Here is a 22,043-nt window from a genome sequence, read left to right on the forward strand (position 1 = left end):
AGACTCATATTTTGTTACAAAGAAGACTTTTATTTGCCATTACTCCATTACAGCAAATACTCTAGGCTTCAGTGTCACATGATCCTTCAGAAATCATTCTAATATGCTGGATTTCATGGTCAAGAAACAGTTCTTCTTATACTTATTATTAATGTTGTAAACAGTTGTGTTGCTTAATATTTTTGTAGAAACTGATATTTTTTTTCAGGGTTCTATGAATAGACAAAGTTCAAAGGAACAACATTGATAAAAATAAAAATTTGTAACAATGTAAAAGTCTATATTGTACATTTTTATTAATTTAATGCATCCTTGCGGACTAAAAGCATTCAATTCTCACAGTAAGTAGACATTAGCTCTAAAAGTGATTGTGAAGTGTAGCTGAGGTGTATCTTGCAGTTCTGGGAGAGTCGGCTGTTCTGACAGCTACGGAGCTCACTGCACCAGTTCTCACATGAAACTGTCACTGTCATTACAGCTGTCAGTGGCACAGTCTGCAGAGAGAGCAGACAGTGTGAGACGCGCATCCAAAGAAATATGGTAAGCGTGCGGATAAGAAACCAGTGACCTGTGATTACGGAGACATGTACGCTCAAACCAAAGCTGTACCGAGAAAGAAGCATTCAGGAGAATTAGGCTGGCTCTCGAGGAAAGACCCTGTGGGCTGGATATCCGAGGCGAGATTCTGTGGGAACAAATCCTTTCCACCCGACATCTCACAAAGACTGACAGCCCTCCTCTGTTGCGTGCAAACTAATGGGATGCATGGTGACTGATCGATTAGGGCACATTCAAAGGAGTCACGTCTTCTTTGTAGATTATCAGAGTAAATTTAGGAGGGGCCAGTCTTTGATGGATAATATGAAGGGACTAAAAAACATTCATTTTAAAATTTACAATTAAACCTCAGTAGAGATTCTCTTTAGACCAAGTTTCTTTTGTAATAAAGAAACTGTATCGAAACTCATTAAGATTTGTTTCTTGAGTTAGAATCCATGTTCATTTTAAGTTACTTTGGGGTCCAACTTGAGGTGACAATCGCACAAGCTCCCTGCATAACTAAAAGACTATTACCACTAAAGAGCCAGACTGAAACCATCAATTTAAAGAATCTACAAGCCAAGCATTAGCATAAAGACATCACATCACATAATGATCCTCCGCACACAATTTGTTGTTGTTTTTTCCCTTTCTCCCTTATGTCTTAGAAGCATATCCTCTAAGGCCAGTGGATGGTTTTGGTTTGAAGCCTGTGTGCCTCTCCTAGAATAAATTACTGACATGCACAGGGTGGATTTGCATAAGCCATTGGCCTATCCTTTGAGAGAAGCGGTTTTAATACGTAGATACAGACCCTTTGTCCCCTTCCGAAATTCACCTGTTCCACTAGGTCTGCTCATGAATGGTAAACCGGTGGAATTAAACAAACAAGAGGAGGATAAACCAGACAATGCTCATGTTTCCTGAAGAAAATGTTTCTTGACTTCAAAGTGTAGGACAGAGACGTCCTTGACCTTAAATGTTTTTTTTAAATGTTTAATTTTTATTTTTATTATGTATGATTTTAACCATGTTTTTTTTTATTATCATTACAAAAATAATATATCAAAAAAATATCCCCTCCATATTTCCATGTGAGTGTCATTATTATATGAGCAACCAGAATGGAGATGTTTGAGTTGATCCAATATAGTCTCAGTATTTAAAACCATGCATTGATAACCTTAGGTAAAATCACAGATTTTCCAGAGTAATTTCAAGGAAAGTAATTATTTTCTAACCCTTTCATCTGAGAAACAGGAAGCGCAAGTTCATTTCTTTTAAGTGAACTGAGACCACTACAGTGTTAAAATGCACTTTCTGGACCATGAAATTACAAGATATCTAATAATAGAGACCCTCAGGTCAGTCTGACACTCATATTCTTAAACAAGTGTAAGGGCATGAAACCTGACCCACATTTCACCTCACTTCCTTGCAGTTCTATACAGCTCAATGGGCTTACTGGAAGCTATGCATCAAAAGTAAACATACTTTCTTTCCCAGAGCTCTAAACAAAAGAAACCCCTGCAAAATGGGCTTATTGCTTTCAGTACGATCAGTCATCTGTTCTGTCTTACTTTGTTATCTTGGTTCATGCTTAAAAAATGCATGAGAGTAGGTGGACGTGACAAATGTCCTCAAAAACAGCTTTTAAAATTTAAGGAGCATAAAATTTTAAGAGCTGAAAAAAAAAGAAAAAAAGAAGATACAGCTGTGCATTCAAGCAAGCAAAGTCCGCAGATGACATGCTTCCAAGATTCCCAACCATTGTAACCAGAGTGCAACTGCAAGAGTCCACAGGGCTTATTTACACTGGCATTCAAAGTCCAAAACACCCTTGAGTTTATAGGCTTTGTTTGGGCATGCTTAACAATTAGCTTTTCTAAATGAATATGTAAATCCTCCTCAATGGAGTATGAAGTAAATTTACATGCCCTGCTATTACACAGCGATAACACTGACACTGGAGCTCTGAAGAGCATGAATAAATAAATAATATAGGGAGTTTTAAAGTTTGCTGTTGGCTTGAGTTGATGCCTTAAACATTTGATCAGAAGCTTAAAAAATAAAATAAATAAATATCAATATCTGTGAACAGCTTTGATACCCTTAAAATTAGCACAAGCCCCAAAATGTCCTGCTTTTAACTTGAGAAAAATAAAAAAGTGAATAAAAAATTAAAATAGCCCATACACAGTTCGTTAACAGTTTAAGGCACTGATTGATTGATTGATTGATTGATTGATTGATTGATTGATTGATTGATTGATTGATTGATTCATTGATTCATTGATTGATTGATTCATTGATTCATTGATTGATTTACCAACATGGACATTTTCTTTTGGCTTCTCATAAGGCACAAAAGTTATACACAACACATACACAAATTAGACACAGACGATAATTATGCAACAAATTAAAAAATATCAACCCCCCATTAAAAGTAATCATTCTCACAAAAGATGCTTGCCCTTACTTCATTACATGCAATGTTCTAACTGCCACTGGCATAAATGAGTGTTTGCAAATTGCAATCATTTTTAAGAAGTTCGGGGACCTTACCTTCTTCCAGATGGAAGCATTACATACTGAGTAAAGTGGGTGTGTGGAATGGGACCCTAGTTGCTCTTCTGAATTGGCATCCTTTTCTCTGGCGTCTCATTATTTTTCAGCCGTTCTCACTATCCTGCTCAACTTATTATTTTTCCTTATTCCCAGGTTTCCATACCAGGCTGTAATTCACTAAAATCAACATGGCTTTTATATATTTTACCATTTCTGACTAATATCGAAACTCTTCCATTTCTGCACAAGAATCATTTGAGTTGCTTTTCTAAAAAATAATGACCCCCTCTTCAGTTCCACAAACACCTACTGCAGCCCATTTGATAGCCTTAGCCTATATACAATTTCCAGTCCACAAGGACTTTCAGTTCAAGAGCCTTGTCTTGCCTATGAAACAATATGCTGTTAGAGTTAGAAGGCTAAGTTAGAGGTAAATACTGTTTAATACCCAGCAGGTATGCTATAAATACCCGATGTAAATAAATGCCTTTTGTATAAGTAGCCTCTAAGGTGCTGTTTGTATAGGCTACTAAACAATTATGATGTTATTATTAATAGGTGCGCTTCCTATTTCTGACCACTAGGTACCACTAGAATGCATTGCATATTGTGTTTGAGAGGAAAGGAACCCCATATTTATTGCTAAAGCGTTTTTGCTGCAGAAAGCTTCGTGTTATTATTATTACTCTGATTAAAATTACGCATTATATAATTAGTATCAATAAAATGGCAGAAGTATACATTATAAGGCCATTTGAAGAATGCCGTTCGCGTTGCATCATCTTACTGCGCCAGAACTAGAATGTTCTGTCTGATGATTGGTTTATACTCACGTCAATCACAGTGAGTCACCAATCACGGACAACATCCCAAATGTATCATAATGTTGCATCAGCATAGGCTTCCCTGCAATATCCGGGAAACGTGTATGCCGGTGTCTCGAATAAGCACTGTACTAAACTGTAAACTGTTGGATCGTGTTACTTGTTCGTGCTTGTGATATTTGCGTCTAATTATGGCGGATGAGAGCGTGACCGAACAGATGAAGGATCTGAAAATGGACGAGAAGAAGGTATCAGATATAACAGTTAACTTAACGTAACGTTACATGCAGTTAAGTTAGCTGACTAGCTAGTGAGTCCTCTGTCTGATGCAGTCACTGCATGCTGCTGTCAAAACTCAGAATCCCTTAGTTTTATTGTTTTGATGGTCTTTCCTGCAAGTTTATCTCTGTATTTGTTTGACTGCTGTGTAATATAGATAATTTAATATGGTATTTAAAGGTCTGCAGTCAGTTATGATTTCTGAATCACTTTTCAGTGGGTGGAGTGACACGTTTGAACTCTCTCTTTTTCTTTTTCTTTTTTTTTGCTTGACATGAACAACTAATTGACAGATGATAGTAACAATCAATGAACGTCACACCCTTTCTTTCAGAATAGCAAAGATGGAGGAAAGAAGAAAAGCAAGAATCCTGGTGGAGATGCAGGTGGCAAGCCTGAGGTTAGTGCTTCTATTACTGAATTATAATACTTGCATATTCTCATTACAACACAGTTAGAGTGTAGTATCCCTAAAATTAGAACAGACAGAGTACTCCTGACCTCTGCCAGCATCATTCCAGCTGTTCCAGAATGGACTCTAATTATCTTTATAATTTAATAAATGTATTAAAAAGCATGTGACATGTAATTGCAATGCATACATTATGTATCTAGAAAATATTTGGCATATGTGCATTTAAATATGTACTTTGCCAGAGGAAGATGTTCTTGGTTTGCTTCATAATTTCAAACACAATACTTTTCCTGTAATGTTAAATGGTGCTATGGTTTATTATTTATGATACATGCACTGTAAAGGGTTCTTAAAACAATGGACAGAGTTTGTGTAATGAATTTTGTCTCTCTCTTACCTATAGTTGAGTCCTCCACCACAGTACATCGAGGGGCGTCTGTCTTTATATAACAAGCTGAAGGCAGAACACGATGCCCTGCTGGCTGAGAAAGCAGCAAAAGACAGCAAGCCCATCAAGATCATGCTGCCCGATGGAAAATTAATAGATGGGGAGTCCTGGAAGACCACACCTTATCAGGTTGCCTGTGGCATCAGGTTTGTAACTAAACTAAACGTCAACGAGGCAAGCATTTTCAACCCTATTGCTGTCAAGCTGTTTGAAACAATGACACAATTAGCAATGGCACTTGTAAAAGATTTGCTAACTTGACTTGAAGCTCCTACGGGTATTTAAAAAATATTTAATATAGACAACTTATAAATACTGCAGACTTCATGGTGCATCAAAACATTTCCCTAATAGTAATATTGACTATAATATTGCAATAATATATTTGTAATAAAATGTATCATAATATAGCAATATTGACTAGCAATATTGAATTTGGGTTACATTTATGCATTTAGCAGACGCTGTTATCCAAACAAGCTTACAATAGAGGAACATAAGCAATTTGTCACAGTGCCAACTGCCAACCATATTCATAGTAGGGCTGTTGGAACGAATTCCGAAATTCGAATATAATTCGAATATTAAAAAAATCAATACTATTCGAATGCTGAAGTTACTATTCGAATATTGCTTTTTTTTATTTTTTTTTTTTTTTTTTTTTATATGATATCTTGCCTTTCTCGCCAACTTGGCTTACACAGGCATGTGAAAATGAAATGCTTTTGTTTCGTCTGATAAACAATTAAAAAATTGAATCGTAACACAATTGTGCGCGTTATCCACGCTGCATCGTCATAACAATACTGTCAATAATGGCGGCGAGCAATGTCTCCATGGAAACGGAGATCACCACTCCTGACAATTTGAGAAGCGATGTGTGGAAGGTGTTTGGATTTCAAATCATAAATGGGAAAATTAAATCACAAATAAAGTCTGAATGAAATATCACTCCTCAACTTGCAACCTTACTGTGCGTTCACACCGGACGCGAATAGCGCGTCAAATTCGCGCCTGCCGCGTCTAGTTATACACTTGACCACTTTTGTGTCCTTTCGCGCCTGACGCGCTATTCGCGTCCGGTGTGAACGCACCATTAGGGCACATCTGACAACGCTACACCATGACAAGCTATAGGCGATCTGTCCAAGGAACCGCTGCTAAAACAGGCAAGAATGACTTATTTTCTTCTCTTCATCACGGGGCTTACCAGCTGTCTGCTGTCCTAGCCGCGCAACAATCACTGACAGAGTTGTGAAAATCTGACACAACATCAGACAACTGATCAGTGGAAAAATGTCCATTCAAGTTGCCAAATTAAAGTCATTCATTTTGTTCCGCTGTTTTATTGTTAATAAAAAAACGCGATCACCCGTTTCTAAATGTTTAATGTAATGTTAGCTGTCCCTCTAGTGGACAGAACGTGTAACAACAACCAAATGCTATAGTGGCATTGACGATCCATAAGCCTGTGTAATGTCGCAAATATTAATAATAGGATGAATTTGAGCATTTAATATTCGAATATTATTCGAATATTAAATAAAATAAGGAATGGAATTCGAATAGTATTATAGAGGAAGATTGACAGCCCTAATTCATAGTGTACGATGCCAGGTTTATTAGTAAGCTAGACAGGAATCAATCTTGAGCAGAAGTGAAATGCAAAGAAGACTACAGGTACATGTCATTTTGAGTTTGTGTTATATACAAATGTTTTTCAAAAAAAAAAGTAAAATCTATTAAAATTGCTTGCTACACCTTAAACTTCTGGCTAGTCTCAATGAAAGTCACTAAAAATTGTGTTTTCTTAGTGAATTGCTTGATTGCATTGTGCTTCCAACTCTAATCACAAATGTATAACATTATAATGTGTTTTTATTAACAGCCAAGGCCTTGCTGATAATACTGTGATCTCCAAAGTGAACAACGGGGTATGGGATCTGGACAGGCCTTTAGAGGAAGACTGCAGTCTAGTGTTTCTCAAATTTGATGACGAAGAAGCACAAGCAGTAAGTTTAGAGTGTTCTACAAGTTTGCATTTTGCATTCATTTTAAAGAGGCCCTATTATGCTTTTTACATTTTTAACTTTCTTTAGCGTTTCTTTACTTATATTGCTCATTTATTTATCGCTCATAATTCCCGCATACACAAAAAAGGGGAGGGGGGTCCTGGTTAAAGGACAATTCTGGTGAAAAATTAACCTAGGGGTAATTAACACATGGTTACCGAGTCGATCGTTCTCTGGGATGCGTTTTCATGATAATCGAATGTAAAGAGTTTTATCTCTAAAAACAGATTAGCTTATAACGCTAGTATATGGGGCATATAATAGGTAACAGTAAATCACTAGTTAATACCACTAACAAGGCTCAAAATAGCCTCACACTAACATGGTAGCATAATGAGGGTCCCTACATGCAAACCGAAGCATTGAGAATATACATGCGTGCGAACGTCGTGCTAAGTGAGCTGGTCGATAGGAATTACGTTTGAGAAATCTAACGTAGCACGGCGTGGCTCGACTACTCGAGACTGTTTTCCAAGATGGCTCCTGCCTGTATATGTGTAATGTACTGTCTTTATAAAGTATCTTCTTATTAAACTGTCGGTACACTTACAAAGTTCTCAATGCTTCGGTTTGCATGTAGGGACCCTCATTATGCTACCGTGTTTGTGTGAGGCTATTTTGAGCCTTGTTAGTGGTATTAACTAGTGATTTACTGTTACCTATTATATGCCCCATATACTAGCGTTATAAGCTAATCTGTTTTTAGAGATAAAACTCTTTACATTCGATTATCAGGAAAACGCATCCCAGAGAACGATCGACTCAGTAACCATGTGTTAATTACCCCTAGGTTTATTTTTCACCGGAATTGTCCTTTAGGTTTCGTGTTGAAAATTGTGGTTATGGGAAGGGGCGTGACATTTACGAGATGCATTCAAAACGGTTGCCCACTCATAGCACACTGGTCTGACCGATCAGAGAAAATTTATTTTTGAAAGGAGGGGCTTCATGGAAACAACAATTAAAAGGAGCGTTCCTGACAGACTGGGACAAGAGGTGCTGCAAAAATGTTAAATATGTAAAAAAAGAAAGAAAAAAAAGTGATTTTTGAACATTCAAGCATGGAAACCTATTCCAGTAGAATCAAGACTTTGTAAAAGCGCATTAGGTCCTGTTTAATGAACACTTGTCTGCAGTAGCAGTGACCACACCACACATGAAATGTCACCATAGCAGTGCAATTGCTGGCTTGGAGATGATGTTTATATTATAAATATTTTATATAATTGGTGATTGAAAGAGTGCATATTATTTCAGAAAACATACATGTTTTTTTTTTTTTAGGTTTATTGGCACTCCAGTGCCCACATAATGGGAGAGGCCATGGAGAGAGTCTACGGAGGCTGCCTTTGTTACGGACCACCCATTGAGAATGGCTTTTACTATGATATGTTTCTTGAAACTGAGTAAGTCAAACATGTTCTCTCTAGCTTTTTCTTTGAATTTTCTTTATTAGAATAATTTCAGAAGTAGTATTATGGAGTAGACTTCAAGTGTCGAATGACAATATGCCTTATGATTGTGCTCATCCATGCTAATGCAAGTCATTGTTATGTCCATTCACTATCTATTATTTAGAACTGTCAGTCAGAGTTTAAAAGTCACATTAATTCATCTGTGGTTTAGAAATTATGCCAGGCAGCTGTTCAAGAAATAAAACATTTTTGTCCTTTTTCTTTTCTTCTTTTTTTAATTACTATCAACAATAACTTGACCTTTTGTTTGACCAAGATAATAAATGCAGTAATTTACTTGTTGGAAGTCAATTTATGTAAATGTTATTCATTTTGATAATATCACCGTCAAGCTCTGCCTTGTTTGTTAGTGTGGCTCTGTCAGGTCCAGGACAGGTAGTTTTCTGAAAAAGCATTGCTTTGTTTTAATAGATGACTGCTGGTAGAAAAAGTTTCATTAGTTGGTGACATCTGTGAGATGTTTGCTTATTCTTTGCAGTCTTTTTATTTTATTTAAGAAGGGCTTATGTTTTGTAATGAAACCTGTGCACCTTTGTGTACTTTACTTGATCTATCCTCTGCCTTCCTCGTCTGTCGGTTTTCAGAGGTGTATCGAGTAATGATTTCCCCGGTTTGGAGAACTTATGTAAGAAGATCATCAAAGAGAAGCAGCCCTTTGAGAGGCTGGAGGTAAAGAAGGAGACTCTGTTGGAGATGTTCAAGGTAGGTTCTTCCTTTCTAAAAGAGAGAAATATAAGCTCATGCCATGAATGAACCCATAACACCCTTAACCTTGAAGTTCACACTGGTGAAATCTGCCTCTCTTGTTTTTCTAGTACAACAAGTTCAAGTGCAGGATCCTGAATGAAAAGGTTACCACCCCAACAACCACAGTTTACAGGTCTGATTTTTGGTTGCAAAAATGTATACCTTTGTAGTGTGTGTTTTGTATTATAGTATCATAATTTTTTATTTTGTCTACTTAAATTGCTGTTTGAAAGTTTTTTTTTTTTTAATAAATGAATACTTTAATTCAGCAATGACACATTAAATTGATCAAAATGTCAGTAAAGATCTGTGTAAAAGAATAATAATGCATTTAAAAATAAATGCTGTTCTTTTGAACTTTCTATTCATCAAAAAATCCTGAAGAAGAAAATGATCATGGTTTCCTCCAAAAATATTTAGCAGCACAACTTTTTTAACATTGATAATAAATGGAAAAGTTCCTTGAGCAGCAAATCGGCATATTAGAATGATTTCTGAAGTATCATGTGACACTGCTGAAAAGTAATGGCTGCTGAAAATTCCACTTTCACAGGAATAAATTATTCAAATAGAAAATATTTAGTTTAAATTGTAATAATATTTCACACTTTTAAATGGTAGTCTATGTATGGTATATTTATACCGTGGTTTATTTACATGTTCTTTTTGCTTCTGCTTTTGTAGGTGTGGGCCTTTGATCGATCTGTGCCGAGGGCCTCACGTTAGACATACAGGAAAGATCAAGGCCTTAAAGATCCACAAGGTGCAGAATTCAGTCCTTTTCTTAATCGTTTCGAGAACACTCCTCTATGTCCTGTTGTCCTGATCTGTACATTAGGCATATTATCTTTACAGCATTATGTATGATCCCAAATAACGTATATGATGTATATCACAGAGCTCCTCTACATACTGGGAGGGCAAAGCTGAGATGGAGAGCCTGCAAAGGATCTATGGCATTTCTTTCCCTGATCCCAAGATGCTGAAAGAATGGGAGAAATTCCAGGAAGAAGCCAAGAACAGGGATCATCGCAAACTTGGACGGGTATGAGTAGATGTATGAACAATGACAATGTATATAAATACAGGATAAAAAAAAAACATCGCTCATCTGAAATATGTTGTGGATTTTTTAAATAAACAGACTGAGGTACTGTTTATAGATAAGCCAAAAATATTTATGAAATATGCAGCACATCACAATTTTTTTTTATTCATGCCATGGCCAGCAAAATGCTGCGTCAGTGGTAATCCCCTTCTATGGATTATGTAAATCATGCTTTATTTAAACACTTGGGTGACATGAATTAAATATACTAATGGTGCATAGTACTGGCTCATACATACAAAAACTCTTAATCAAAAAGTACATCATACACTACAATTCAGATGTTTAGATTTTTAAAAATGTTTTAGAAATAATGCTTTTAAGACCAAGGCTGAATTGATTTGATCAAACACACTGTAAAAAACAATAATATCATGAATTAGAACCTTTTTTTTGGAATGTAAAAATAACTGTTTTCTTTTTTAATATATTTTGAAATGTTATTTGTGATGGCAGAGCCGAGTTTTCAGCAACTAATTATCCTTCAGAAATCATTCTAATATGCTGATTTGCTGCTCAAGAAACATTTCATTGTTATCAATGTTGAAAGTTCAAAGGAACAGCGTTTATCGGAAATGGAAATCTTGTGTAAGATTATAAACGGTTTCCCCGTCCCTTTTGATCAATTTAATAATAATAATTCATTACATTTATATAGCGCTTTTCTGGACACTCAAAGCGCTTTACATAGAAGGGGGGAATCTCCTCAACCACCACCAATGCATCCTTTAAATTGACCCCAAACTTTTGAATAGTTGTGTACTTAAATCATAAATTCAGCAATAACATATATGCTCATAATTACTGCTAGTGAATAATTATAAAGAGATGTCAGCAGTGGGCAAGTTAAAATAAAAATGTTTTGTCCCTTTTGGCGGACAAAACTGCACACTATGGAGGACATGTGGAGGCCTCGGTGTTCTAATGACTTGTGCAGAAAGTTGCCCCTCATTTGATATGTATGGAGTCTCGCTGGGGTGACTAAAGACTGGCCTGATAGGTGGGCTGTGCGGGGAGCGGGGACCGTGCCCATAAAGAAGGCAGATGTCTGTCTCCTTAATGTGCCATCTGTTCATGGGCATGCTGATGGGTGCACAGGGAACACTTTGTCACAACAAAAGCTAGAGCGTAATCAGCCATTTGTCCTATTTTTTTATTTTTTTTTAACTTTTTTTGTCTCTCTTGCTCGGTTGAACTTCCCTTGTTCTTTTCCTATGTATCCTCCTGTAATCTGTATTAGATTTCTGACCTGTGCCGTAATTGTTTTTCTCACCTTTAATGTTTACACACTCTCTCGCTTTTGTCTTTCCAGGAGCAAGACTTGTTTTTCTTCCACGACCTGAGCCCGGGTAGCTGTTTCTTTCTCCCTAAAGGAGCCTACATCTATAATACGCTGATCGAGTTTATTAGGGTGAGTTCCCCCCATTTCGATTGCATAGTTTATTTTGTTACTACAGAGCTGATATCAACCATTAAAAAATGTACAATAGCCAACAGAACAAGGGTGTGATGTGGAGTCGGGTTTGCAGAGGTCTATTAGGATATGCTAAATTGCATTTTATGGATGTCATGGTTCAGTAGACCATGTAATGGATAGGTTGGTCCACTTCAAGGACCTCATTAATGATTGTGGGCAAACCACTTGAATATTTATGTATTTTTATGGACCGTTTTTGTTGTACTGTGGTATATTTTATCTTGTAGAGTGAATACAGAAAGAGGGGATTCCAGGAAGTGGTCACTCCGAACATCTACAACAGCAAACTGTGGCAAACCTCTGGACACTGGCAGCACTACAGCGAAAACATGTTCTCTTTTGAGGTGGAGAAGGAGATCTTTGCTCTCAAGCCCATGAACTGCCCTGGACACTGGTACACAATCTTTCTATATTCATGAATGTCAAGCAACCGCAAGTGTTTGTTAATCATAAAAGGCATTGACAATATTACAGGACAGGATACCTGAATGTAAAAAGCTTAGCAAGGAAAATCTTTTTTGGGGAAGATTTTTCTTTACGTACATTTTTTTCTTGTTTTCCAGTTTGATGTTTGACCACCGCCCGCGTTCATGGAGGGAGCTGCCCCTGCGTCTGGCTGACTTTGGGGTCTTGCATCGTAATGAGCTGTCTGGAGCTCTGAGCGGCCTGACAAGAGTCAGGCGCTTCCAACAAGATGACGCTCACATCTTCTGCTCTATGGACCAGGCACGTTACATAAGCAATATCACACGAGAATGAGTGCGATATGTCTCTATGTCAGCATGGCTGGAGGAAATCACAGCCGTTTTGATATAGAGCCATATCGCACGGCTACGAGTGTGATATTGCTTTTATACAACAGTCCGATGGCACAAGTGTGTAAATAAGTAACGACAACAGAGTTTCTTTTAAAAACGTCTTTGTGTGGAACTACTTCCTTTGCCACAAATTCAATTCTCAAGTTGACAGTTTAACAGTTGAGCCTAAGCCTCCGTTACTAATTCTAAAATGCAATTTTAGAACTAGCTACGAAGGAACACTGAGTTGCTTCATGGAAGCTTATTGTATTATGAGATAGAGCTTGACTAAGCGAGTGTATTACTTAAATCTGATAGGCCTATATCCTTCATGTCAATCTTATATTCATAATAAAAAAACAGTTAGAATGTCCACTGAGGAAAGCGATATCTTTGTCTTAGTGTCCTTTCAACAGTTATGGGGATTTCCCATGACTGCGCTAGTCAAAGCATTAGTCGGTTGCATCTTATAAGGTGTTGTTTAAAGAAAAGATGTCCTTGTTCACAAACCTTCTTTCAGTCCCTTTCTTTGCTCCTGACTCACTTATAAAGACAGTCTTTGCCACCATCTACAGGCATACAAATGTGAATTTGAAATCACAATCCTTAACGGCCCTTTCTCAATACCAAATATGGCATATTATTTATATAAAATTAAATATTATTTATTGAACAATATTTAAATTAACAATTATAGCCATTTTAAAAGTATAAGAAGTTTGTACAATAGGAGATTAGCACAAGCAAACAATTCAGTCAAAAGAAGTGCTCTAGTTAGTACAGGATTTAAGTGAATTACAAATCTAAAGTTATGAAACTTAACCTTGCCCTTAGCCAAATCGGTTTGTTTGGAACGCATAATAGATTAATAAGACCAAAGATTGCCTGTTTGACATACCCAAAATTATTTAGATCTCATGTTTAACCACTGTCTACATAAGACGGTAAATTCCCGAATGACTGGCCGGGACTCGTTCTCTGAACTCTTTTCTGAACAGCCGCTGGCGGCCTGGAGCTCACAACTCCGAAAAGGTCTAAACAAATTTTCAAATAGGTGCTGTTTATATATAAATCGCATATTTGAGGTTTCTACATAGTCTTTCTACATACCGTGACACAATAGCAGTAGTATTTGTAAGAATTATAGTGGGTTTGCTCTTCCGCCATTGACGCTTGCTGTGAGAAATGCTGCCATTATAGATTAGTCAGAAACAAGCGGACTGATACAAATTGTGAAACGGTTTCTGTGTGATAGTATTAAAATATTGCATGGCTGTAAAAGGCTCTCAGCCAATCAGACTCAAGAACTAACAAGTATTTCCCAAACCTGGAGAAGTCATTGAAATGCATAAGATCTTATATCCATAATTTCCATTGTGAATATAAATGTATCTGGTTATGCTCTTTTTATCTCTGTAGAATTAATTTATTATTTTTAGTATGTCATGGAAAATTGTTGGTCTAAAGTTCTGGGAGCCCTGCATTTTTCAGTGTTAAACGACTGTTGAGTTCATGAGCACATTAATACTTTGTTTGTTTGAATTGCTAATAAGGTAATTTTTCTCCTCAACCTTCTATTAGATTGAGTCTGAGATAAAGGGTTGTCTCGACTTCCTGCGTACGGTGTATGAGGTGTTTGGCTTCACCTTTAAATTGAACCTCTCTACCAGGCCAGAAAAGTTCCTCGGAGAACCTGAAGTGTGGGACCAGGCTGAAAAGGTAGAATTTGAAACTTACCATAATCTCGAAAAGATTATTTTATCTATCATAGAATGACAGAAATCATTCTAATATTATTTTTTGTTATTATCAATTTTTAAAACCATTGTGTTGCTTAATATTTTTGTGAAAACCGTGTTTTAGTAAGTCAGATGCCCCAGGTTTTTCTGATGTATAGAAAGTTCAAAACAGTAAATGCATAATGTTACAAAAGTTTTTTTTTTCTAATAAATGCTGTCACATTTAATACATTTAATTAATCTTTACTGAATAAAATTATTGATTCCTTCAAAAAAAAATCCTACTGACGCCATACTTTTGAACCATGGTGTACATTATATAATAGGTATAATTTTACCACTATCATAACATCTCAATACATTTTTTTTAATATAATTTTTTTTAGTGTTTAATACAGTTAATCTCTTATGATTTGCATGATGAATTGTGCATATCTCTTTGAGTTTGAATTAGGGATGCATAACGATTAATCGCAATTAATTGTTTGCAGAATAAAAGTTTTTGTTTACATCATATATGTGTGTGTACTGTGTAAAATAATTATGTATTTATAAATACACACACATGCATGTATATATTTAAAAAATATTTACATGTTTATATAAATTTTTTAATTTAAATATAATTTATCTTATATAATTATAAATACTTAATATATAAATAGATTTCTTTCTGAAAATTATACATGCATGTTTGTATATTTATAATATACATAATTATTATACACAGTACACACACATATATGATGTAAACAAAAACTTTTATTCTGCAAACGATTAATTGCGATTAATCGTTATGCATCCCTAGTTTGAATTCATTAACCCCTTGTTATTTGTTTTAGCAACTGGAGAACAGCCTGAATAATTTTGGAGAGAAATGGGTTCTGAATCCTGGTGATGGAGCTTTCTACGGACCAAAGGTACACACGGATAATGAAAGCAAAATATATGAATGCTTATAAAAATGACTTTACACTCAACTTGTTTTGTATTTTGTGTTTTTCTGTCATTCAGATTGATATTCAGATAAAGGATGCCATCGGCAGGTATCACCAATGTGCCACCATTCAGCTGGACTTCCAGTTGCCTATTCGTTTCAATCTCACTTTTGTAAGGTATGTTTACTCAAGAAAACATTACATCTTAGCCTGTATATAATAATAATAACAACAGGGAGAAATCCCTGTACAACAGTGGTTTTTGCTCCCTGTACAACAGTGACATTTTGTGGTTACATTTGTTTACTACACTCCTCCTGCATTTCACTTCATGACCGTCAGCTGTCTAATTAGCTGATCCTGTAAACCAAATCTTGTCTGTCTTCAGCCATGATGGTGATGACAAGAAGAGACCTGTAATCATCCACAGAGCGATCCTGGGCTCAGTGGAACGCATGATCGCCATCCTGACTGAAAACTATGGAGGAAAATGGTACAGTTAAGGAAGAGACTCTCTAACATGATAAAGTTTAGCCTCACACCATATGTGCTTATAACAAATTATCCTGCTTTGGTGTCCCACAGGCCACTGTGGCTGTCCCCACATCAGGTGATGGTGGTGCCCGTAGGACCTACTTGTGATGAGTACGCCCAGAGAGTAAGTTCTGCTCAAAATATATGATGCATTAAAATCTGTTAGCTCTGATTGCAGCATAAACTACCAGGTCATAATTAGAATTTTAAAAAGCCCTTGTTGATCTCAGGTACAAACGGAGTTCCACAAGGGAGGGTTGATGACAGATGTGGACCTGGACCCAGGCTGCACACTGAACAAGAAGATCAGAAATGCACAGTTAGCTCAGTACAATTTCATTTTAGGTGAGTGATCCAACATAACCTTAACATTCGAAAATGGTTTTATTTGGATGTTTTTGCTCATTTTTCTCTTTTATAGTTGGTGCAAATTACCTTTTGGGAAGTGTATAATAAATCTGTTTGTGAATGTAAATAGTCTGCAAAGTTTCAAAGTGCACAACAAATGGAGTTACTGACTCCCAAAAGAAAAAAGCGATGTTGAACTGTTCAAGTAATTCCAGTCTTACTTCCTGCACGAACCTACATAGGTTTTTGACCAATTTGGATAATGTCTGTCTATGGTCTACATTGAATGTGGCAGGGATGGTGTATTTTTGTAGGCTAACCCAGAAGTTAGTTTCGCCCTGGTCCTATCGACAAAAACCCAATAGGATTTTTCCATTGGCTTTTAGATTATTGCAGAAAATAAGGTCTTGTGATAATCTTCACAAATTAACACATTCTTTGTGTATTTTGAAGCCTAAATACAATTGGCAGAACTTGAAGTAAAAAGCTAAATGTAGGCTACAAACGAACTACACTACGGTCGCATGACTTCAGCGTCATCATAACTAAGCTTCTGACAACAGTCTTTGTTTAAAAACATTTTTCCTGAAAATTCGAGTTATAATAGTTTGCAAGAACACTTATTAACTGCCATAGCCGCTCTCACGATTGGCGTGGAAAAGTTTTCAGTTTACCATCTGGGAAACAACACATTTGGTGAAAAAGAAAGTAAAACTCAATGAAAATAATCAACGTAACCAAAACATGGCTTTATAATTAGCATTTTATATATTTATTATTTATAACATATGTATTACAGATTCATAATTTCTGAACCGCTTGAATGTGTAAGTGCTCATGCGATAAATAATGTATAAAAACATTAATTATATACTGTGTAAATATAATGTGTGTCTGGAAATGTAACCTGGTATAGCTCACTGTGATCACTGTCTGTGTTTCCACAATAGCGGTCGTTGGTTATTGTTCAGCTTCTCTAAGTATAAGGAATCTTGTACTTGTTCCATTTAAGTCCAGTAACTTTCACAATAGAAATAATTTCAGAGCTGCATTACAGAGAGCCACACTGTTATCTATTATTGCTTTAACATTAAGAAATGGTGATTATTATGATATACAGGTACCGGTATGTTGATTGAATAAATTATCCATTGGCTGAGATCAAGCTGTATTGTATTTATTATTTGATGTAGCAGATATATCCGTTATCTTTTGCAGTTTATTTTTTAATATCTAAAAAGTGGCAATCGATTTGGTCTTGTGTGTGTTCCGATAGAAGGCGTAGAAGAGTGTATATGTGATGCATATGTGCAGTGTCTTGGCTGCACAAATGTACTTAGAATAAATTGACTACCGGTAATATTTGAATCTTATAAGTGAAGGCAAGCAGTTCTTAAAAAGTATTCATGTAAATGTAGTTGTTTTATTCTCTTTTGATTTGTATGTTGTCTAAAACATGGCCACGACTAGCCAGAATGCAATTCAGAATTCCCAGACTATAGATTAAAGCGCGAGCAGCGAAAGAGCACTATTGCCTTCCGCCACTGATAACAGCGGCAATGAGCCTCTTATTTAACACAAACAAACAAATTGCTAATCAACTGGAGGTTCTTTTATATTAGGTAGCTTACATCCGTGCCGAGAGATGTTTCAAAAAGTGGTGGGGACATGTCCCACCCGCAAATTACTTACGCCTATGTCGATATGTCAAAAAGTCAGTTTTTACGGTAAGCCAAGTCATTTCGGCCATTCCTGGTAGACCAATCAAAACAAACTGGGCCATCTGACCAATTAGAGCAGATTTGGCTCTTGGAAAGGAGAGGTTTCAAGAAACCAAATCCTTCATTGAGCCATTTCAGAGACTGTGCGATAAAGGGTGATGCTGCACTATTGTGAGAAAATGAAAGTGTTTTTTTTTTTTTTTTTACCCTGTATGCATCTAAACCTATTGTAGGAGACCTTCAAATCAAAATTGGTAGCCTTAAAAATGGCTTAAAAGAGGCACTTTAAATTAAAATTGCATTTCCATTTGTTTCCCTGATTTTTAATTGAGAAATGTCAGCTGCAGGTATTTTTACAAAATGTATTAATTTGTCATGAATTCACTGTGATCCTAACTTTCGTTTTATGCAATGACAGTGGTGGGTGAGAAGGAGAAGAGCAGTGACACTGTGAACGTTAGGACTCGTGACAACAAGGTGCACGGAGAGAGGAGTCTGACGGACTGCATGGAGCGCCTCAAGGAGCTGAAGGCCTCAAAAACCCGAAACGCAGAAGAGGAATTCTGAACTCCCTAAACCTCCTGCTAAACCTTCCTTAACATGCCATATGTTCAGATGCCACTGGGCAATAGTGTGCTGCTCTTCTGTACAGATGATCCATTACCTCTCAACTGATCTGTGTGGTTCAGGGGCTCTGTTTTAAATCAGTGACAATATTTTAAATCAAATTAGTCAATTGTCCGAAAGTCTGTAGATTTGATCTGTCAATACTTTTTCAAAATATCCTGGTAATGTTCATTCATCAGATAGCCATTGTCCTTTGTTATAAGAAAGGGACTTTTCTATCAATATATGTGAATGGGTAAAAGATGGTTGATATGTTGTAGATGAAATAAAACGGTATCTTTCCACTCTTTTGTCTCACTTTTGCTGTAACGACTTAATTGTTGAAGGCTGCTGTTAAATATTTCCTATCCATCATAATACATATGAGTGGAACAAACAGAAAACCTACTTTCACTTCCACTTGCAGATGAATGATTTAGGGGAAATCGCGTGAGTGCTGATCGTTCATCAAACCGGATAAACACGAGTAGTAAACGAGTAGCTGATTTAATATTTTTTTTGTTTTTAAAACACTTGATTCATTCCGAATATATTGCAGTTTGTTTTAATAGCTATAGTCTGAAAGGATAGACCCACCCCCCCTCGCGTAGTCCTTCCGCAGCCGGCTGAGACAGCAGCTGATTTTTGCCTGCAGAATGTTTAGGCCTACTCAAAAATAGACTTGTTTTTTTTGTCCCGTTCTCTCAAAAACAGTTCTGCTGTTAAACAGAGATGCTTTCTAAATGGTCAGACTTCATTAACGTTTAAAAGGAGCAAGGCGCTGCTTTTAACGAAAAAAAATATAGATATCGCCTATATTTTTTGTTTGCGGTAAAGGATTTTCCTTAAAAGGTAAGTCAATCACTTATGTATAGAAATGCATTTTATGACAGGACATTAAGAGCCGTCGATACTGTACTAAAATGTATAGGCTACTTAATGATGTAGGCTAATGTAATCAGCCAGGCAATTTTAAAATGCATATCTTCTTATTTAAAGGTGAGAGTGGTTATAGGATACAATTATCAATCACATTTCATTTTGAGACGTTTATTTCTCCTGGCATACTATTTTATTGCAAAGAAAAATAAGCGAATATAGCTATAGCCATAGTCTACTGTTTAATTTCACTTTCATTTTGATACAGCCCTGCACACAAAAACCTAGTATGCTTGTGCGATCTTTCTTTAAAAATAAATGACTCTTGGTATGTTTGTTTTCTGATTCAGACAATCGGGCTTTTAAACTTCTGTGTTTTGGGGCACTAGATATCAAATTTGGCTCAAAGACCATGACCGAACGTTTATCAATGACATATAACGTTGGCACAACGTTATAATAACGTACTGCAAGAACGTTTTTTGATAACTTTGAGAGAACTTTCATGGAACGTTAGTTCCGTGTTAGCTGGGAAACAGTATAGCCTACTATTTTAATGTTAAATGTCTAATTTCTTTCAACAACCTAATTTGTTTGCCATACTTAATTTAGACATTATTTGCAGGTTTCAGTTCTGCGATGGAGTTTACGGATGAGGAGAAAATATGGCTGCAAAGAGTATCTGCTGAAGTAAGGATTTTTTTCTTCCTCATAATGTGTTGTTGTTGTTGTTTTTTAATAGGCTACTAATCCGACAGGGAGCAGTAGGCTACCTTGTCAAAGTATACATGCTTAATAACATTACATATAATCATAATACCAACATGCAGCTTTGTGCCATGTGGTGGCAGTGTAGAGCTGTGTAAAACTATCGGTTTGAATGAACAGTTTATCATGTCCTATCTCTTTATTTAGATACCTGAAGGGAATGATCTCACTCCAAAGGAGAAGCAATTCTGTGAGAAAGCAAAGCCAGAGACTGAATTTCAGGCCCAGTTATTCCAGGTTATGGCCTCTATACGATTTGGACTGAATGATCCAACAAGCTCAACCATAGCATTGAAAACCCCTGTCCATCAGAGAAGCAGCATCTCATCACAATGTGGATGATCACCAGATACAATACAAATAGGCTATTAAACTGAATATTCAGAAAAAAAGAATAAAAAATAAAATCATCTGCACATAATGGTGAAGTCAAGCAACATTAGCACTTTGTAATTGGTAACAAGAATACCTACAGGGTTTTTTCTCAGCAGGATATGCTTACCTCATTATGATCTATTGGTGGGCGTTAGGTTTAGTTCATATGTACCATCCGAGAATGTGACAACATTTGACCTCATTGTGAAAGCTTATGGAATGTTTTCTAAGTTGAGCACAACAGGATGTTTCACTAAAGTAAAAGTTAAACTGGCTATTGTTAGTTACACAAACTGTTGTTGTTGTTTTATTATTGTTGTTCTATTACATCATGAGAAACCAAGTTAAAAAATAATAATAATTGATAACATGTCACTGGTGCTTTTTTTAATGTAGCCTACACGCTAAAAGCTTTTGAAATGCCGCTCTTTTTGTGGAGTGAAATTCAGAAACTTGGTATGCTTTGCTTTTATAATGCTTGCAGGGATGATAACATCTCTACCTCAATCTAATCTAAATACAACAACAAACAGTTGTACAATACAGTATACTCCTATTTCCATTTACACTCATGTAGCCTAGTCATTGCAGTAGGCCTACTATTCATTTATATGATTTTTACCCATGGTGCAACACAAAACTTATGAAATGTAATTTCCAAAATGTCTGTGCATTACTTCCATTTTTACCTTACCTTTTAAAACGATTTTTTTTAATGAATAAAAAATTAAAACAAATCATTGCAGTGTTTTCTTATATTTTATTTAGTAATCTGTTGATTCTCACAATTTCAATGCTCATAGCATTTTGTGCACAATTTAGGGTAAGTTTGGGGAAGATGACCAGTTTTGAGGTCAATTGATCTAATTTTGTGTCTGTGGACATGTGAAAGTGGCATGTTGTTACTTGTGTTATTATTTTAAAAGTTAATCATTATTGTAATTAATAGGGTTACCCTATTATTCAGTATTTCCATGAGGTAGACATTTCAGACATCTTCACTTTCATTAAAACAGTTAATTGAGTGAAATCATTACATTTGCAATCATAGTGAAGCTATGCACATATCTTTAATTAAAATATGTGCAATTAAATATGTAAATATGAATATGCCTATTTCAGCCACATAATATTTTTTTAACTTTCAGATGAATCGCTTTTACTGGGATTCTGCTTTGTCTGCCATAGTTTTTTCATATATTCAACTGAATCAAATAGTTGAATTAGTATTTTGGATTTACTTGTTGCTATTACTCTGACATCCACACGATGGCGTTTCTCTCCAAGTCCACAAACGCCACAACGCAAGAAAAAAAAGTCAGAGAAACGGAGACAGACTGAAGTCTAATCTTCTCTTCATTTGACCCCTGGCCCCAAGTGGT

The 22,043-nt window shown here is 36.1% G+C and overlaps 1 protein-coding gene and 1 long non-coding RNA gene across 2 annotated transcripts; both read left to right on the plus strand.

The window, feature by feature from the left end:
• The first annotated feature begins 3,964 nt into the window (after positions 1-3,964).
• Positions 3,965-18,944, plus strand: tars1 (threonyl-tRNA synthetase 1). Its single transcript, XM_079607626.1, has 19 exons — positions 3,965-4,183; positions 4,549-4,614; positions 5,033-5,223; positions 6,966-7,089; positions 8,434-8,555; positions 9,209-9,326; positions 9,440-9,504; positions 10,056-10,134; positions 10,270-10,416; positions 11,792-11,890; positions 12,184-12,350; positions 12,520-12,682; positions 14,335-14,472; positions 15,335-15,412; positions 15,507-15,607; positions 15,819-15,923; positions 16,016-16,088; positions 16,195-16,309; positions 18,452-18,944. Exons 1-19 carry the CDS (start codon positions 4,127-4,129, stop codon positions 18,598-18,600), a joined length of 2,157 nt encoding a protein of 718 aa, XP_079463752.1. The 5' UTR covers positions 3,965-4,126; the 3' UTR covers positions 18,601-18,944.
• Positions 18,945-19,052: 108 nt separating this feature from the next.
• LOC306995753 lies at positions 19,053-21,379 on the plus strand. Its single transcript, XR_013796927.1, has 3 exons — positions 19,053-19,491; positions 20,144-20,208; positions 20,434-21,379. It is a non-coding gene; the product is annotated as an uncharacterized lncRNA (long non-coding RNA).
• Positions 21,380-22,043: the final 664 nt, after the last annotated feature.

This window comes from Phoxinus phoxinus, assembly GCF_949152265.1.
Source record: "Phoxinus phoxinus genome assembly, chromosome: 3".
NCBI classification, from domain to species: Eukaryota; Metazoa; Chordata; class Actinopteri; order Cypriniformes; family Leuciscidae; genus Phoxinus; species Phoxinus phoxinus.

Excerpts from the sequence above, each read along its gene's own strand:
- tars1 (XM_079607626.1), top strand. The coding sequence starts at position 4,127 with ATGGCGGATGAGAGCGTGACCGAACAGATGAAGGATCTGAAAATGGAC. Across the intron at positions 9,505-10,055 it reads CCAACAACCACAGTTTACAG|GTGTGGGCCTTTGATCGATC; the intron begins GTCTGATTTTTG and ends CTGCTTTTGTAG. Across the intron at positions 16,089-16,194 it reads GTGATGAGTACGCCCAGAGA|GTACAAACGGAGTTCCACAA; the intron begins GTAAGTTCTGCT and ends TGTTGATCTCAG.